The sequence below is a fragment of the Podarcis gaigeae genome, assembly GCF_964106915.1.
Source record: "Podarcis gaigeae genome assembly, chromosome: 1".
NCBI lineage: Eukaryota > Metazoa > Chordata > Lepidosauria > Squamata > Lacertidae > Podarcis > Podarcis gaigeae.
The window spans coordinates 125,542,182-125,563,016 of record NC_139678.1 but is presented as its reverse complement, the minus strand read 5'-3'; the positions used below and the strand labels follow the sequence as shown (position 1 = coordinate 125,563,016).

Genomic DNA, 20,835 nt, shown 5'->3' with positions numbered 1-20,835 from the left:
ATGATTAGAAAGTGGCACTGCTCCCTTTTATATTTTCAAATTCAGTTTCCAAGTTATGAAGTAGGAGCAGGGTACGTGATGGGATGTGAAGAAGTTTGTCTTCCTCCTCTTCCTCCTCCTTTTTCTCTTTAAAGAAATGTTTTTTAAATTAAATTCTATGTTTTTCATACGTTTAAGGAAGGGTTGGTAAGGTGTCTGTTCCTTTAACCCATATTTAATCACAGATGGCTACTAAATAGAAATTTGATTTCAAATAAAAATTACCAGTCTTGAAAGTAGGCTCTAGTAACCGATGTAGGTGGTCTTTTGGAGCTAGTTTTTTTTTTAATGGTTGACCTTGATAATTTAGCCTACTTTTGAAACTCTTCAAGCACATTACTTTTCTGCATAGTGTGTGTAGTTTCTAGTGACACGTTACACTGCATTGCAATGTGATGCATTTGTATTTGTCAGCAAGTTACAAAGCCTTGAATTAATTATTTATTACAATCAAAATATGAAAAATGAAGAAAAATAACTGGAACCAGCTGGCAGCTATAAATAGCAAAACTCCGGAGACTCTCCAACACAGCTGAAACATTCGATCTGTGTTTTGGGGATGCTGCACTTAAGGTATTGTTGTGCCTATCTGATAAGCCTCCTGCGTTCTGTTAACCTGATGCTAAATCGTGATATTGGTTTGGCAGTGACAATCTCTATTACACAATTAACCAGAAATAATCAGTGACAACCAGTATCAAATGCACAAAATTGATGCCATCACACTCATGCTCATTGGGGTTTGTACGTGACAGTAAATGCATTTAATCCAACTGTTTTCTTTGTTCAAGCTAATATTAATTCTTCCCAAATGTTGCTGTGCTTAGATTGTTCTGTCACTGGGATGCATGGGTTTTCAGTAACTGCTATACTGCTAAAGGAGTCCATTAAGCAACATGTCTTATTAATATGCAGAGATGTTTTGTCTTTTCCCTTCTTTTCTTCATATACTTGCAGTAATCCAAATTTTAGAAACTATGTGTAGCTGTTTTATTTTAATTTATATCACAATTCAAGTTGAATAATGAATGCCAAAGATAAGGAGGAAGACTGCTACAATAAATGATAAAGTTAGTATAACAGCAACAATTGCAATCGATGTATGTTTTGTGTCTTTCATTCTGTAATAACGTTTGCGTTTCATGGTTTCAAGCATCTTAAAGGTAAAGGAAAAGGTACCCCTGACCATTAGGTCCAGACGCGGATGACTCTGGGGTTGCGAGCTCATCTCGCTCTATAGGCTGAGGGAGCTGGCGTTAGTCCGCAGACAGCTTCCGGGTCATATGGCCAGCATGACTAAACCGCTTCTGGTGAACCAGAGCGGCGCACGGAAGCACCGTTTACCATCCCACCAGAGCAGTACCTATTTATCTACTTGCACTTTGACGTGCTTTCAAACTGCCAGGTGGGCAGGAGCTGGGACCGAGCAATGGGAGCTCACCCTGTCGTGGGGATTCAAACCGCCAACCTTCCGATCAGCAAGTCCTAGGTTCAGTGGTTTAGACCACAGCGCCACCCGCACCCCTCCTTCAGGCTTCTTAGAACTTTCTTAATTGAGATCATCTATCTAAAGGGATGAATACTATCACTGAGAAGGAGCAACACATCCTTTCCTCTACCATGATTAACAGCTCTAATCCCCACTCAATTGAATACTAAGACAATGGAGATAGGGCATTAACTTTACCAGTTCCAGCACTGAGACTGGTGAAGTTGCTTTAACCTGTTGCTGACTCTTAGTCTTAGTGCCAGTCTTAGTGCTGAGGATGCAGAAGCAAAAATTTGCCACTAAAACTTCTGTGATCCCTAACTCTGTTAATGCTGATATAAGGTAAAAATAATTCTCAAAACGAACTACTTTAAAATGTTTTTTAATGTGAAGATATTAAGAACACCTGAACATTGCCTTTACGGTTCACATTTCCTGATATGGTAGCTCTTGGTGGTAGGCATTTTTAGACAGTGTGCATATCAAGAGGGCATCTCAGCTAAAGGAGAGTATTTAAGTATTTATTGTGAAAGGTAACACAGTCACTTCTACAGCTCTGGATATCTATGCACACCAACGTAATGGCTAGGCAGCTATTCCCAGGTCCACACACTGTGGAGCAGTTACAGCAGCTGGACCACTTCCCCTCCACCAGTTTATGTACCTTCCCCTGGTGGGCTGCATGCAAAAAAACATGCAGAAGTTGTGCCTAAAATCAGGATTATTCATCTAAGTTTTATAGACTTTCTGTAATTTCTTCATGGCATTAAAGGGATAGAGAAAAATGCTTAAATAATCCTCAGTCCTTATTTTCAGTCAAATTATGATTTTAAAGCAGTGTGTAAGATGTCCAATCTACAAAGCACATAAGGCAGGTGGGCAAAACGTTATGGTGAAAATATTATTTTACTTGGTAATAACCAACATTAGTCATAATCAGAACTGACTCACTTAAGGAAATGGACTTAAGTAACTTAAATCCATTTATTTCAATGTGCCTAAGTATGACTTAGTTTATTTCTTTTAAAAACTTTAATCTTGCCATTCATCCAAAGACACGAGCAGGTTGCAACAATAAAACAGACAAAAACAATAACATTTGCTCTTTAGACCTGGAAAGCTACAGAAATCTCAGCATGTATTCATTTGTATTATAATTGTAAAATACTTTTTAAAAGTACAATGCAGGAAACTATTATATAGTTAAAACTTAGAGGAAAAGCCTAGGCAACAGATTAAGTTCTAATTAAAGGCAGAGTACTTTCAGTTTAATGTTGTCTAATATTTTCCAGTATGTATGACTCATTCTTGAGGGTTAGGGAGATATAAATATCCTTTCCCCCAAAGGATCGTCCTGTCGTAAGTTCCAACTTGCCCAGCATGATCCCTACCTTTAAAAAGTTATTCATTTGCCTTCCCAAATTTTTGTTTGATTAGTAATATGCAACCAAAGTACATTGTCAATATTGGTTACAGTATTAATGCCACTTAATTGAATGGTTCATCTTAAAGCTTTTGAGAGAGGGCATTTGAGGCCTCAAAAAAATAAAGCTATTTTAATGAAAGTGTGTAAAATTAAGTCAAATGCTTGAAGTGAAATAGTTGCCTTCTGAGTTGCCATCTTTTCAAAAACTGATGCCTCACCACTTGGAGAAATGTGTGGCTATGCACTGCGGTTTTAGTTTTAATGAATGTTTGACCACTTTACTTTTTAATAAGCTCTATTTGGATGTTTCATGACAGCTTATAGAAGCTTAGAACCTTAGTTCCTAAAAGCTTTACACGCACTTTGATAAAACCAATAAGCTACACACAACAGGCAAAGAGGCCTTTTATATTTGAATCTAAAATATCCAGTAGAGTTTCTTATGATAGATAGTTATTACAATTGCAGTGGAAAGCCACTGAAATTTTACTGTTGAAGCCAAACCTACCTATCACGCCATTTCAGCTGTTTTTGTTTAACATTCATGCCTAATGTGGCTAGAACTTGCTTCAGATTTTTATTAAGACTTATGTTTGCAACTTCCATTATAATCGTACTATAACTTACATTGGGAAGAGGAGAAACTTCCTTAGTTATGTATTATACTTAATTAATTATTGGAAAAGTATCTCAGATTGTTTTGCCATTTTTGAACTCGTGCCTCCTCAACAAAACTCACAGAGAATTCTTTAACATCCCTCTTTAACGTGCTGATCCCAAGCTATTTAAGACTTTAAAGGACAAACCCAGCACCTTAATTTTATGCTTGAGAAATGTACTGGTAACGAGTGCAAACTTTCCAGTGCTGTAATAATATGCTATTTGCAGCTTACTTGGGCAACTGCATTTTCAGCAGTTTCAATTTCCAAACAACATAGAAACTAATTTCTAGAGAGAAAAATGCCAGAGCTGAAGCCGTCCAGGTCAGATAATATACTCTAATAACTGGATATTAATTGAGCAGAATCTTCCATAGGAATAGAAACAAGATCAGTAAGTCAGAAAACTAACACCAAAAATTGTGCATGATTTTTGTTATGCTCCTTAGCACAATGCAAAAATACAGACTGAGCTGCTGTCTTTGGGTTACATGGATCTGCTCTTATAACAAAATGGAGTAAACATCTGTTGGATACAGTTTCTGGGATGAGGGCAGAAAGTATTGAGCACAGTGGAAGGAACAAAGTAGTAAGTTTTCTGGGCCAGATCAACCATTTGGTTGAAAGGCACTGTATGATGATGATGATGATTTTATTATTTATACCTCGCCCATCTGGCTGGATTTCCCCAGCCACTCTGGGCAGCTTACAGCATATCTAAAAACATAAAACATGTCGAATCTATTCTATATAGAATCTGTGTTCCTAGTTAGTAGAATGGGTTGACTGAAGTATGGTAGCTGCTTGGCTATTACCAGGTTTTTCACTCTATAGGACGCACCCAACCATAGGATGCACCTTGTTTTAGAGGGGGAGAACAGGAAAAAAAAAATCCCCCCCTCTCTGCTCAGCACCCCTTCAACGAAGCGGCAGGAGAAACGGAGCCCCTTCCATTTCTCCTCCCGCTTCACTGAAGGGGCGCTGCGCAGCTCTCCCTCCCTCAGCTCCCCTTCAGCGAAGCGGCAGGAGAAACGGAGCCCCTTCCATTTCTCCTGCCGCTTCACTGAAGGGGCGCTGCGCAGCTCTCCCTCTCTGCTCAGCGCCCCTTCAGCGAAGCGGCAGGAGAAACGGAGCCCCTTCCATTTCTCCTCCCGCTTCGCTGAAGGGGCGCTGCGCAGAGAGGGAAAACTGTGCAGCGCCTCTCCAGCGAAGCGAAGCCTGGAGAGCAAGAGGGATCGGTGTGCACCGACCCCTCTCGCTCTCCAGGCTTCAGTGAAGGCAACCCGAAGCATCTGGAGCGCAGCGGGAGCTCCTGCTGCGCTCCGGAGGCTTCAGGCGGCTATCCCCAAGCCTTTGGAGCGCAGCGGGATCTCTTGCTTCAAGCGGCTATCCCTGAAGCCTGGAGAGCGAGAGGGGTTGGTGCACACTGACCCCTCTCGCTCTCCAGGCTTTAGCGAAAGCAACGCAAAGCCTCCGGAGCGCAGAGGGAGCGTTGCTATTGCTGAAGCCAAGGAGCCTGCATTCGCCCCATAAGACGCACACACATTTCCCCTTAATTTTTGGAGGGGAAAAAGTGTGTCCTATAGAGTGAAAAATACGGTAATAATCTGATAAGCATGTTGGAAAGGCTTATTTATATTTGTGGAAGTTTATTACTGTCAGTTCTAGGCCCAGTTCAAAGTGCTAGTTTCAATTTAAAAAACCTTAAAGGGCCTATGGCCAACATATCTCAAGAATCGCTTCTCCCTGTATCCGACTGCACACAAATAATATCCAAAGTAGAGTGTGTCATCAGGTGTTCCCTTCCTATTGACTCCAGTGGGGCACAGCTCAGTGGTGAAGCATCCACTTTGCATGCAGAAGATCTCAAGACCAATCCCTGGCATCTCCAGGTAGAGCTGGGAGAGTTCCCTGCCTGCACCATGGAGAGCAGCTGCCAGTCCGTGTAGACAATACTGAGTTAGATGGACCAACCAGTGTAGGGCAGCTTCCTGTGTTCCTGTGGAGGAAAATGATTATGCCAACCTCAGCTGAAAGAGTCTTTTTGGGAGTATATTGGAGAAACAAGGGGGCTTAGATCCCTGAGAAGGTGATCCACCCCTTCAGTGGCAGAACACCATCCACAGCTGCTGAACTTTCAGTGGACGTACCAGAATAAACCTTCTTATGACTTTAGGATTGCTCTATAATGCTGATGCATTATTGGGACGCGGGTGGTGCTGTGGGTTAAACCACAGAGCCTAGGGCTTGCTGATCAGAAGGTCGGTGGTTCGAATCCCTGCGACGGGGTGAGCTCCCATTGCTCGGCCCCTGCTCCTGCCAACCTAGCAGTTTGAAAGCACGTCAAAGTGCAAGTAGATAAATAGATACCGCTCCGGCGAAAGGTAAATGGCGTTTCCGTGTGCTGCTCTGGTTCACCAGAAGCGGCTTAGTCCTGCTGGCCACATGACCCGGAAGCTGTACGCTGGCTTCCTCGGCCAATAAAGCGAGATGAGCACTGCAACCCCAGTGTCGGTCACGACTGGACCTAATGGTCAGGGGTCCCTTTACCTTTTTATAATGCTGCAGTCCTGTACACATTGGGCATAAGTCACACTGAATTCAGTGGGGTGTACTTCTGAGAAGAAATGCATTGGATTGCATAGCACTACGAAGAGACGTGGAGAAATTTCCACACCGCCTTTCAAATATGTGTATAGACAGCCCACCAGCAGTTAAGTGCTAAGTAATTATTACTATTTATTATTTATTTTCCCTCCTACAAGCGGAAATAATTTTGTTTCATTTTGAAAGTGAAAAATGTTTTCCCTGTCACATTTGAAATTTTAATAGTCCTCAATAAATAAAATCATATCTAATAACATAACTGGTTTCACTTGGCACTGTGATCTAGATGCATTGCAGTTCTGGAAGCATAAATAGTTACAGCCTTCTAAAGCCCAGTTCCTATTTGCTAAATATACTTGGCTTGCTTTAAATTCCTCTGTGTGCAGTCATTAATACAATCCTCTTTGACAGCATTTAATTAAAGTGCTTTTCTCTATTCAATTCATTAAAAGTTTTCTTTATATAATACTTTTTTTAGACCCTTGAATGCTAAGGACTTGAAGTCCTCTCTAAATAATTTCTCACTGTTTGTTGTAAATCGTTAATTAAATTTAACTTAGTGTCTGCTTGATGTTGGTAGGGGAAATGAAAAATCAGACAAACTTTTTATTTGTGAAAGTGATAAAGAGTGTGCTCCTGGCATTGGGCAAACGGGACAGATTAGGGATTCTGCTGGTTTACTGTCCACCATGCTGCCCAGCAGTCTCATCCATGCCGAGGCAGCTTGCTCTAGGGTGCTGTGATGACCATGGGGCTGTCCCAGCATGTCACCAGCCCAATTCAAGTGGCAGGCCACACTCTGGACCTTGTTTTCTCTACTGGGCAGGAAGAGGGTGATCTGAAAGTGAGGGATATTGACATCCGTTCCTTGTCACGGTCAGATCACTTCCTGCTGAGATTTAGGCTTTCAGTGCCTTTTCCCCACCTCAGAGGCAGAGGACCTATTGGAATGGTCCACCCTTGGAGGCTATTTGATCCAAAGGGTCTACTGATGGCTTTGGGTGATTTTCTGGCCTGACTGCACTAGCTGTCAGTTAGTTTCCGGACCCAATTCAAAGTGCTGCTTTTGACCAATAAAGCTACAAATGGTTCAGGACTGCAATACCTCAAGGACTGTCTCTCCCCACATGCACTGACCCAAACTCTGCAGTCATCATCTTAGGCCCATCTCTGTGTGCCTCCTCCATGAGATGTCAGGGTGGCAACGCAAGAAGAGGCCTTTTCTGTGATGGCTTCCCACTTGTGTCTTCTCGCGGAAGCTCACCTTAGTTACATATCTTTAGGCGACAGATGAAAACATTTGTCTGTAACCAGGCCTTAGGCTGATTAACATTCTATGGCCATTTAAATGTGTTTGTGGGAGGGGGTTATTGGCTTGTTTTTGTTTTATTATGTATTTTATGTTCTCATTTTGTATTTTTATGTTGTGAACCACCCTGTGATCTTTGGATAAAGGGTGGTATACAAATTTAGATGATGATGATGATGATGATGATGTATGCAAGTGTTTGACTTACACAAACCTTTGTCACACTAAAAGAGCTAACAGAGAAAGGGAGGTTTATTAACTTATTTATGGGTTTATTGATAGCCTGAATCCAAAGAGACTTTTCATTGTAGTGGTAGAAATGGAAGCAGGTGTAGCAAGTATGGCAGAGTTATTCAGGATAACTTGAAGTGGCGCAATCTATGTAGCTTCATCCCACTTGTCATAAAAAAATCCCAGCCTTCCCTAACTGTTCAAAAAGCTGGATTGAACTAACGTGGTGGTGCCAAGAGCAGTTGGATGCAATCAGGATCCAAGCATGTCTCTTCAGTGAAGAATCTGCAGCACAGGACAGTGGCAATTTATGTGGCAGCACTAGTTTACTAACTGACGCATCAGCTCACTAAACACACAGTTATGATATAAGAAGTGTTTGCACAACCTGTTGTTCTCTGCTTTGGGGAAAAAACTATTATGAGTTCAAATTCCCTATGAACATCTTAAACATATGATTGCTCTTCGTGCACCCAAAACACCAGAAGGGAAACTGTCAGGTTGACAGAAATTATTATAAGTGAGGCCTACTTGTTTGTGAATTAAAAATGTCCATGTGCAATGATTTGTGATCTTGAGGACTGCTGGCAGCATTCATATACCAGCAGTTATGACATTTTATGTGGTATGTTAGGTATATTGCACACAATGTTCAGTATGTTCAGTTTAGGTGTATTCTGAATAAGTTATCAAAGGTGCTGGATATCATTTTTGGAAATCCACGACATATTTTAAAGGAAAACAATCACAATACCATACATTGTCTGTTGAGCAAGGTGAATTATTAATCTGCATACTAAATTAGGACAGATATCTAAAGTAAATTTATGCTTTATGTAAATTATACAAAGATTTTAGGAAATAGTCCCAATCAGGTCATTTGGTCTGTGTATTTCAATTTCTGAAGTGTTTCACATTGTTCATTATTTTTTCCATGTTTTAATAACCCAAAGAACTAATTTACATTAATTGTGAGGATTTTCATCATTTCATCATGGGCCTTAATATGTGAGGATTTGTTGGGCAAATGGGGGAGGGGGATAGTTCCCTATTAATACATTATTGACAGCTTAATGTCTTGGCACCTAGTCAGCCCATAAGGTATAATAAACAGGAAGCTGCCTGATGTGAGAGCAGTCAATAGTATATTCAATCAGAACCTTTCAGTTAATTGCTAGTTGACCTCGGAGATTTCCTTTAGTAAAATACTTTCCTTAGTTTAGACCTAGAAGAATCAGCAGGGAATTTAATACTTTGCTGCGATGTGAGAGAGTAGAATTTGGTGCTTTGATTCATAGTCGTGAAATACATATAGAACAATAATTTCACAAGCTTTGAAAATGTTGCACACCTATAGCCTTTTTCAGTGCCTGCTGTTATTTGTCAGGTATTGAGACTTGCTAAAAAGGTAGATGGAAAAAGCCACAAATGACCTAAGACTGGAGAGGATTTATGCTGGAAAGGGGAGCTGAAACAGGACTACTGGGCAGGCAAGGGGACTAGGCAGAGTCAACATCATTTAAGGGAGTAAGACAAAGCAGGCAAGCAGTGGAATGAAAAGCAAGGAGCTAAGAAACAATGGGTGCTAAAGGCAGGTCTGTGAATTAAATTGCAATGCAAATCCTTTCCTGCAGGGTTGGGAGGGGATTAAAAATACTGAGGATATGGTCCAAGGAATTAAGGGAATACAAAGTTGTTGAGTCTAGGCACTAAGAAGACTGCATATAGAATGAAAGGTCAGGGCTATGTTTTGTTGTAGGAAGAAAATATAAATAGCAAACCCTACTGCAAGTAAATAAATGACCATCTGATGCTCATATACAACAAACACCTTATTTTATGGTAATGCATTGGGAATAATTCTGCCAGTTGTGTCTTCTCCTGGCACTCTGGCTTGGAATTCGTAAAGAGAGTAGTATGGACCAGAAAGAAGCATGGTGGTGGCAGTGCATATATCGATTTTAATGCCCAGATGATTGTTTGAATTTAAGTTTCTAGCTATATGCACAAATGGTGCGTGAAACAAATTCCCAAATATATCAGCACCACTTCCCTCCACATTTTGTTAGACAACCTACTGTATTTTTCGCCCTATAGGACGCACTTTTCCCCCTCCAAAAATGAAGGGGAAATGTGTGTGCATCCTATGGGGCGAATGCAGACTTTCGCTGAAGCCTGGAGAGCGAGAGGGGTCGGTGCGCACCGACCCCTCTCGCTTTCCAGGCTTCGCGCAGTTCTGGGCTCCCACGGCTTGTGGAAAGTTGCCTGCATGCCGAAGCCTGGGGTGCACTGAGCTCAGCGCGCCCCAGGCTTCGAGCTCTGCGCAGCTCTCCGCAAGCCGTGGGAGCTGCCTGTTCACGGAGAGCTTCTTGTTCTGGGGGCTGGGGTCGGGGGAAGCTTGGGCTTCCCCCGGCACCAGCCCTGTGCCTGGGGGAAAAATAATTTCCCCCCTTTATTTCCCCCCCAAAAAACTAGGTGCGCCTTATGGGCTGGTGCGTCCTATGGGGCGAAAAATACGGTAATTTGATCTATGGTAGCCTTTCAAGCAGAATTTTAGATGCAAAATAGGGAGACTCTCAAGGCAAAGCCTGTGTGAATATGTGTACATTCTTATTTTCTGTCAAATTGTTGGCATCAGTAGAAACGAGGCTGGCAAATAACTACATTGAAAGGATGGTGGTTGATTCATGTGCATTTTGTGTAGTGGCTCATTTGGCCCAGAAAAGGAGAATGGGGAAATGATTAAGTACAGGAGGCAGAAAGTGGCTGCATGTAGACAAAGAAGTGCTTGATAACATAAATATGTTGTCCAAGAGCCAGTATTTTTATGTTTAGTTCAGATCTAACTATTCATAAGTTATGAGTTCAGCATGCACAAGAAACAAAGTCTGTGGCTGCCTAGTGTTTTAAGTACTCTACTTAGCTTCTCTAATTTTGGGGGCTGCATATCTTAATATGATCTAGATAATCTACAAAGGAAGGCAGGCAGGAAGCCACAAGGGCAATTCCTGACCCTGACTAACATTAAACCATCTGCTCACTTGGGACAGGGAGGCTGCATGGGGAAATTTGTAAGAAATAAATCTACAATCAGTCTTCTCCTTCCCTTCCTTCCCTAACCCCCTTCCCCCAAACGTACGTGTGTGTGTGTGTGTGTGTGCGAGAGAGAGAGAGAGAGAGAGAGAGAGAGAGAGAGAGAGAGAGAGAGATAGATAGATTTCGGTCACTAGTACTAGTTCCAAAGTGGGTTTCTTTATGAGACTAGGCCAGTCTCATTTAATGTTCACTCACCTAGGAAACTTCTAACTTGGACGAATATGTTTTTGTGATACGTGAGGAACACCCATTTTTTTCTTAGGGCTTCTCCAGAGAACAGATTTTTTGGGATGGATGTTAGATGCAACACATTCATTGTGCTTGACACCTGTAAACCGCCCAAGATCTATGCTAATCCCTTTGCTTGTTCAAACCACGTTTGAGGATTAACACCATGGTTTAACAGGGATTCCTATAAACATCTGAGCCACTTTGTATCCTTTTTCTGGTTCCTGTTCTAGGTTTATGTGAAATAGTGCAGCAAATCATGCATAAAGATGGTGTCTTCGTACCGTCTATATAATCTAGACTAGTGTTAATAAAATATTAGTGCTATTTTTCTAAGCATCGTTTCTTCTTATAAAGAACAAGTCATAGTGAAATTACTCAGAACCATAACTCAAAACTCAGCTTATATAAATGCAAGTGAAGAGAACGTGCTCAAGTCATGGCCTTCCACTTTATTGAGAAACAAATGCATAGTTGTTATTCAGCTGTTGAGGAGATCAACTCACTCATCTGTTGCAAAGAAATGACATATTCCTAGCATTTAGACTGCAATGTGTGTGTCCGCTGAGAATATAGGGTGATTTTACCAGCAAGCCTGGCCATGGAGGATTAAAATGTTATATATCCAGAAGTGTATTGAGCAGCTTGGGGGAATCCGTGACCAGCACCCCTTGCACAATTTTGACATTTATTTATTTTAAAAAATGTTTTACAGTGGTACCTGTAAGGTCTGTACTTAACCTGAAACTGTTCTTAACCTGAAGCACCACTTTAGCTAATGGGGCCTCCCGCTGCCGCACTGCCGGAGCACAATTTCTGTTCTCATCCTGAAGCAAAGTTCTTAACCCGAAGTACTATTTCTTGGTTAGCGAGCCTGTAACCTGAAGCGTATGTATCCCGAGGTACCACTGTATAGTTTTACAAAAATGATGGGAGGAAAATACAAGGTTCAGAAAAGGGCAACCAAAATGATCAAGGGAATGGAGCGATACCCTGTGAAGAAAGGTTGCAGCGCTTGATACGAGAGAAAAGGCAAGTAAGAGGTGACGGGATAGAAGTTTATAAAATTATACATGGCATGGAGAATTGGATAGAGAAACATTTTTCTCCCTCTCTGGAGGCAGCCATGCTTCCGAATGCTTGTTGCCGGAAGCCACAGGAAAAAAGGGTCTCTTGGGTTCAGATCCTGTTTGCAAATAGGTTGCCTACTGTGAGAACATTGGCTGGATTCAGGAGGCTCTTCTTATGTTCTTCAGCATACTGCTTGATTGTAACAAACAACGAGGCAGATAGAGAGAGACAAGACAGAACTTTGATCTTGCAGACATTTTAATGCCGCGTAATGAAATCAATCAAGCAGATAAACTGAAGATAATCTTTGCTCATCCTGTGTTTTGTTTATCTTTATGCATTTGAAAAATGAAGTGATGAAAGTGATACCTTCATTAGAAAATGGCAGAAATTAGTCACGTTTAGTCTGAATATACTGAAATCGAAAATCAGTTGTTTCCTGTAGTAGTATCTTAACTGATTCGCTTTTATTTTCTTTCTGGACATATAAAGCCGCCTTATACCAAGTCAAACCATGTATTCACTGGACTGGTGTTGTCTACTCTTGTTACCCTTTTCAATACATATTTCAATGTGTGTGTGTGTGTGTGTGTGTGTGTGATACACTGGAACAGATCTCAAGAGGTTTGTTTTTCAAGGACAACAGAGGTTTGTTTTCGAGGACAACAGAGATAGCACCTGTCTAACATTGAGTGGACAGGAATTCCAGCAAGTTATAAGATTTGACTGACAGTGGCTCTCCAAAATCTCAACCTGTCTATCATTATCTGCTATGTGGCCATTGAACTGGAAATGCTGGGGACTTGGAACCATCTCCATGCAAAGGATGTGCTCTGCCACTGAGCTAAGACCTTTTCCCTTCAGCCTCCCATTCTTTGCAATGCTTTTTAATTCATTTATTATGGTCATTTAGCTAGTGCCCTTAGAAAACCCAATTTAGTGCCTAAAAGTCATGCAGATACATTTAATACTGTTCCTTATTAAAATTCTCAGAAAAATAATAATCCCGTTCCTTGCTAAAATCCTCAGAAAAATAGGAACATTTTCAGATAAATGTCATTTTTTAAAAAAGACTCAAAAGAGATATTTCAGCCTTGATGAAATTAAGTTCAATGTATATCACACCTTGGTAGTTCAATTATCTGTGATACCAGTGTTTACTTCATGAAGCAATTATTAAACCCTTTTCAAAAAGGCAATACATGAAAAATGCCAGTAGCATTTTGGTTACAATATTAAAGGAAGCTAGATGAAAGTGAACATATATATATCCATGTCAGACTTCCTACCATTTTGCACGCTCATATTGATTTCTTTTGACATGGTCTTCATTTATTGAGTACTATTTTTTTTTAAACTCCCCTGTCCATAACTGTACATGCTGTGAGCAATTGTAAAAGGAAGCCAAGGTATATTAAACCTGCCTGAAGTCAAAATGTAATCTAACACCTGTAGTCTGTAATTTGTCATCACTTCATAGACAGTTTTTTGGGGGTGTGTATGTGTGGTTTTTTTTTTTTTTTTAATAACAGTTTGAATTTTCCTCAGCTTGTAACCTTAGGATACTCTGCAGTCCAAGAAAAGTGATGGAACTAAATCACAGTATTTAATGGAGTTTTATTTCATCAAGATGCTAAATCACGGCTCCAAACAAACTCAAAGAAAATACTTCTGTTGGAGCTTTGTAATGTAGTGCTGCCCTGTTTAGCTAAAGGACACAAATACCTTTCACAGCAAAATAAAATAAAGTCTTAACCACTGCTTTGAAAGGAAAAACAAGCACAGGTGCAAATTGTAACTTCTGCTACAGTTTCTCATGTAGACATTCCTAGCAGCTAGTAAAGGTTCCTGGCACAAAATTCTATCTAATTAACACTCTTGCCAACAGGACGCTCAGACTAAGATTGTGTTGAAAGGTGCCGTTTATTTACCCAAGCTTTGTTGTTATTGTTGTGCTCTTCTCTATATAAATTGGAGGCTGTAGAATGGTATGATACAGTTCTCTATGGGTACGTTTATTGCATCTGCAAACATCTGTTTCAAAAATGTAAATACACAGTGCACCCTTCAGCATAAACGTACACTTTCAAAGTGCAGCATTTAAAATGAGGTTCTAGAGATTTAATACACTCTACATCTGAGACACCTGAATAAGACATTGAAAAGTAGTGAATATATGAACAGTTGATGGGTGTTTGACATTGGGAGATGTCATTTTGTCCAGTGCTTTTTAAAGAAACTCAGTGCTTTTAAACCGGTGGCAGCTTTAGACTCAATATTTTTTGCTGTAAGCAAAGTTACTAGTATTGTACATTTCAGTAGTCAAAAAATGGAAGCAAGTTTGGCTTGTCATGAATTTCACATGCATTTGGAATCAGCTTACAAACTCTTGTGAAGCTTTTCTAGTTTACTGTAGCCACATTTGTCTCTCCTACCAGATAACTCTCTCCTCCAAACGTTATTTTATTTACTGTTGTTTGCGTGTCTATTCCCGCCCCCTCCCTCTGAATGGAATAAATAAAGACACAGGACACGGAATTTAGGTTAATGGGCGAAAAATGGCCACAACTTTATTGATTACAGGTAAGAGCGGTATTGGCTTTAGGCATTGGCCCTATCAGACTAACCGGTATAACCGGGAAGGGCTAAGCACCAACAGGGGGAGCCCCCGAGATGCACATCCCTGGGCGCTCTCCGAGGGGTTACCACTTGGGAGTGCGCTTTAGGCCCTGGCCTCCGTAGGTTTCGGACGAGGCGACGCCCCCCGGAGTCCTTTAACGAACTACCCTAGCATTTTGGGGGAGGTGATGGCGTTCCTCCCCCATCTCATTTGCATAACAATACCCCTGCCAATGCCTAACCGCCAAAACCAAGAAGTTGTGACGTTTGCTACGAGGTAGGCGAAAAAACCAAGTGGCTTCCAAATTATAGCCAATTAGCCAAATGGAAAAATTCCTACCAGGCCCCTTGCGGCGACCAGCCGAGGCCCATAGCAAAGTCCAGCTTAGAACCTAAAGGGTGGGAGGGAGGGAAACCACAGCTGCTGGAAGGAAAGAAAGGGGCGAGTATGGGCTATCCTGACCTTAAATGCCCCTTACTCGCCCCGCCGCCAGCCGATTGGCTGGCGCGATGAATAATGCATACTAATGATCCCGGGATTCCCCTGTTCTCGCGGGGCTGTAGTCAGCCCCGCGAGAGTGTGAATGGGTCGTGAGAACCGCAAAACCCCCTCCTCCTGATGTCGGAAGTGGCATTCTGTTATTTTGTTTTCCTCTGTACAGTGGTACCTTGGGTTACCTATGCTTCAGGTTACATACGTTTCAGGTTACAGACTCCGCTAACCCAGAAATAGTGCTTCAGGTTAAGAACTTTGCTTCAGGATGGGAACAGAAATTGTGCTCCGGCGGTGCGGCAGCAGCAAGAGGCCCCATTAGCTAAAGTGGTGCTTCAGGTTAAGAACAGTTTCAGGTTAAGAACGGACCTCCAGAGCAAATTAAGTACTTAACCCAAAGTACCACTGTAAAGGCCTCCCAGAGCAACTAACAGTACTGCAACTGCAGCAGCAGGCCAGGCCATTTTACGTACAGTGGCAGAGTCAAACATCTCGGGCCATCCCTGGTTCAAACTCATTACAATAATTCCATGAATTGTTAAATCATAACTTCACATGAGACTCTTTCCCTATATCCTGTTTCATGCCCAACACTCTCTCTCTCTCTCTCTCTCTCTCTCTCTCTCTCTCTCTCTCTTACACACACACACACACACACACACACACACACACACACGGGCTCTTACATGTTAGTAAAAAACAGGACTTTACTGAGGCAGACAAAGCATTCAGGAGTCATAATTCAGGAGTTCAGGAATCCTGCAAGACATTCAGAACTGGATAGAAGCAACAAAGTTCTCCAAATAGTTACCATGCCCTGTCTACCAGCTTAAAGGGAAGGTGTGATGTACTCACTCACAAGACCTGCTTGCTCTGTGAGAATGATGGAGTTGCAAATGTGTGCTCCTCTGGGATGGGTCTGCTCCCATCTGTGGAAATGGAGCCTGGCTCTATAAATTCCTGGATTTCAGTAATTTAAGCCTATTGATTTCTATGAGTTTACTCTGAGTTTTTGCTAATGTTGGCTGTCACTCTGTGAATAGCTGAATATAGCACCCAGGGCCAAATCCACTGGGGGTGGGGAGCCACCGATTGGTTCTTCTTCACCTAGTGTGGCTTAAACCCTTTTAATTGATCTTCATGGAGTTTCCAGTTCCTGCAGCATTTCCCACTATTCCTTATATAATTATTTGCTTATAGTTTTATGAGGACTTTTTTTTTGAAAGCTCAGTGGTCTTCAGCTTATCTTCATCCATCCATATCTTTTAATGCAGAAATGTAGCAGAGGCTTTTACCATCAAAGAGTGATGAGAAAAGGTTTCACCGTTCCTCATATCAGGCAGCTTTTAAAGACACTTGGACAGTATAATTAAAACAAAAACAAAAATACCAGCCTTACACCAAAAACTCTTGCTTGGCTACTGCAAGCAGCGGCAAATCAATAGTGGAAGGCACACGGATGTTCAGAGAAGCTGGTCCACTATTAACTGATATTCTGACTGAGGAGGCTTTGATCAGTTTTCTAGCAACTCCAGAGTTCTCTGGAATACAGTTTGAAACCTCTGCCGTAGCTTATTACAAGTAATACAGATCATTCCCTTAATGATATACTACATTATATATTTTCCTAAACTTAATCATTCCATATCATACTTCCTTCCCTGCAGGCGTGTACTATTATTTTTTACACATGGTTCCCAGCTGGATTTCATTGTGGCCTTCAAAACATATTGCAATGTTGTGTGATTTAATAGGAGTCACTTATCTTTTCAAAGTCAACTTTCATCATATTAGATATCTGTATGTTTTCTATCTGAATAGACTAATACCTCAGAAAAGTGAAAATGTAATACCTATGAAAAGTAGTCCCCCCCCCCTCAAAAAAACAAAACAGTCTTGTGCTTTAGCTTTCTTATACAAATGTAGATCCCTTTTCAACATTAAAGTGAATATGCATTAGAGAAAGCAGAAACATTTGAGACCTGTGGCTAGAGAACAAAACATGTTTCAGTTCTGATTTGCAAGGAGATGGGAACTGACTTGGGGAAGCAATAGGAAGTCAGTTCCAGATGGCCAAAATTGAAGTGAAGACTTGCTTGTGCTAATGGCGAAGTGAAGGGAGGAATGAAAGCAGAGAACTGAATCACTCAGAGTCAAATTTGTGCTATGATCCTGAGCACAGTTACTTGGAAGTTAAGACATTTGACTTATTTCTTAGGAACAATGTTTATGACAAGAGACTCTTCCCAGAACGCTGCCATTTTCAGTTAAGATGTTGCTTCTACAAACTGCATGAGATATGGCTTATTTGTTAACTGACATTAAGCCACAGTACCCTGCCTTGTACATCCCAAGGATCTTTGTCTTAATAGAAGCTGGTGAGCATGAGAAGATTGCCTAGTTCTGAGGCTCATGGTTTATGGAGACTGGAGTACTTGTCTGGCTTGGGTGTAATCTTCTTATATGCAGTTGGATTAGGGCCTGTTCCAATTGGCCACCTGTTCCTCAGATAAAGGTAACAAAGAACTGGGTGCATTTTCCTGTTTAAAATGTTTTATACCCTCTAGTTGCAACACTGAATATGGTGCCATATAAAAGCAGAATGAACACCTCTTCAACAAACCAGTACAGTGGTACCTCGGGTTAAGTACAGACTCCGCTAACCCAGAAATAGTACCTCGGGTTAAGAACTTTGCTTCAGGATCAGAACAGAAATTTTGCTCCAGCAGTGCGGCAGCAGCAGGAGGCCCCATTAGCTAAAGTGGTTCTTCAGGTTAAGAACGGACCTCTGGAACGAATTAAGTACTTAACCCGAGGTACCACTGCATGTCGTTTTGAAACCAATTTCATCTCAAATCAAACATTTTAACGTCTTAGGTGTGTTGTTTTACAGATCCCAGGTATTTAATACTTGTCAGATTGGCTTGATTCTGGTTTTCTTAGTTCCACTTAACTGAAATTAAACAGATAGCCTTTCTTCTCTTCTGTGATGTACGGTGGTAGCTGTAGTTCTTTCAACCCCTCTGACAAATGCTGCTTCAAGAAGCTTTGTACATGCGCCTTTTTAAAGTGCCCATGCTTTCAGGATGGTTTCTCACATGAAATTTCCCCTCCTGAGAGTTTAATGCAACATCAGAGATTTACCTGGCTGTGAGTACATAAGCCAACGGAGCTATCACTCAAGAGAACACACAAGACAGATATCAGTAGAGCTTTGTCTATTGATACCTGCAGAGGAGCTGCAACTCTGTTGATAGGGAGCCATTGTATGATTGCATTCTTTCCCCTCTACTACATATAGTCAGCCATGGGGTTACTAAACTGACATGGTAGAGAACCAATGCCAGCTCCTCCTCCTCATGCAAATAGACTCCAGACCTAATTTACACGGGATGCTGCTCTCTGTTGGGTTGGTGGGAGTGGGGTTCATACTGCTCCTCCCCTTTGCTGTGTTGCAGTACCCCTAGGGCTAAATGTACAAGCATTTAGATTAAGCTGAGAAACTAGTTTCAAAGCAAAGCAAAAACAAAAGAAATATTGAAAAGAATCATCTTGTGGAGGCCTGGAACAATGCTCCTTTTGATAAGAGAAAGAAGTTGATATTTCTCATTTTGACTAGTTGCTCTCGCTCTGTGTTGTTGTTTTTCCTGAGCCAATTTATTTATAGCAAATAATTGCAGCGTTCCTTTCTGCAGAAGGGCTGGAGTATGTTTGTTTAAGACACGCAGATCACCAGAGCAAAAGTTGGCCTTCAAGATGAGCAATTCAGGACCTACCGTGTAGCTGCTTAATGAAGTTAGGGAATTGAATGGCTGGACTTCTCACTTCGATGGCAGCATGCTGCTTTGGGTCACACATCCATGTCATCATTGAAAAGTTATGCAGCAAGAGTGCCAGTGACATTTATTTCAACTCATTACATTTTCTAGGCCCCACAAGCTTTTTATTGCTTAGGACGTAAGCCACCTTCCATCATAACAGGAGAAGAAATATATTTCTTGAATCTTCCAAGGCTGATAATTGAGGATAAGACTTGAAGTGAAAGTCTTATCCTCAATTATCATCTACCCATATTTTCTCGTGGTTCAGGTGTATGCACACACATGTGTACTCTGCCTTACAAATGGTTCCATGTTTCTCCTCTTTAACAGTTCTGGTCTTCTGAGATCTAAAATCCTCATCTAATTTGCTCTGTGAGTTTAAGTTTAAAGAGAATTATGGAAGCCTTAGTAAACCATCATTTGGAACTATTTGCAATGTTTGCATAGAAGTTGATTAAACACACTCTAAGTATGTCACTTCTGTCTCATGTAGAGATGCAGAAATAAAGAACAGATATTTTAGTGAAATAACTACCGGTAGGTTCTTCAAATAATGGGATTTTAGGAACTTTAGATATGCCATCTTTTAAGTCAGTAATAAATTACATGTTCCTAATAAAAATTTCACCCCATCATCCAAAAATGTATTTCTCTTTTTAGTGCTTTTTTAAGGAAATAGTTTTGAACTATTTTTGAACAGTTTTTAGTACAGTATTGCTACACAGATACTGCTATAGAATCTTCATGCAACATGTTGCAAACTTGCATTGTACAGAAGAGATTGCTTGAGAATAATAATAATAATAAAAAAAGCTGAAGCACAGATTTTTGGTAGTGTTATATTTTTTCTATGTATTTGGTTTTAAATTATTGACAAGCTGGTTTGTATTTTATATATTTGAATAAATGTAATAATTGTAATTAGTAACGTATGAATGCTATTACATTTGGTGTCATGGCAGACTTACTTTAAATAGGTATGCTTTTTTCATTTTCCAGGTGCTTCATAGACAGCAATCCCAACCAGCAAAGGAAAACTCACCTCCGAGAGAAGAGGCCCCACCTCCACCTACAGAGGACACGTGTACCAAAAAAACAAGATCTCGCACTAAAATTTCTTTAGAGGCTTTGGGCATCCTTCAGAGTTTCATCCATGATGTTGGCCTCTATCCGGATCAGGAGGCCATCCACACTTTATCTGCTCAGTTGGATCTGCCTAAACACACCATCATCAAATTCTTCCAGAACCAGCGTTACCATGTGAAGCATCATGGGAAACTAAAAGAGCACATGGGCACCGTGGTAGATGTGGCAGAATACAAAGACGAGGAGCTACTGACTGAGTCAGAGGAGAATGACAGTGAGGAGGGCTCTGAGGAAATGTACAAAGTGGAAACCGAAGAAGAGAATCCTGAAAAAAACAAGGCAACTGCTTCAGAAACTGACCAGAGATAATGTGAAAACGTCACAGGAAAAGCAATACATTGATCCAATTTTTTATTTTATTTTTGGCTTCTTTTTTTAAAAAAGTTTTTTTTTAAGTGCGCATAAAGTTGGGTTTCCCCCCCAGTGCACATAGAGTATGTGCAAACCGAACTATTATTTTGCATAGCCCAATCAGACATTCCCTTGTAAAAGGCACTTGAGTGTTACACTTTTATGTTTGACTGAGACAATGTTAATTGTAATTCACATATGATTACATCAGCGTTAACCTTGCACTTATGAAAGGACCTTCTAGCAAGTT

At 41.0% G+C, this 20,835-nt stretch overlaps 1 protein-coding gene across 2 annotated transcripts in view; it reads left to right on the top strand.

Annotated features, from left to right (window-relative positions):
* Positions 1-20,582, top strand: part of SATB2 (SATB homeobox 2) — a 121,770-nt gene extending 101,188 nt beyond the window's left edge. For both annotated transcript variants that reach the window (XM_083707949.1, XM_083707950.1), the window contains one exon: positions 20,088-20,582. In XM_083707949.1, the coding sequence (XP_083564075.1) occupies positions 20,088-20,543 (456 nt within the window). In that variant the 3' untranslated portion in view covers positions 20,544-20,582. The remainder of the gene's footprint in view (positions 1-20,087) is intronic.
* The last annotated feature ends 253 nt before the right edge of the window (positions 20,583-20,835 follow it).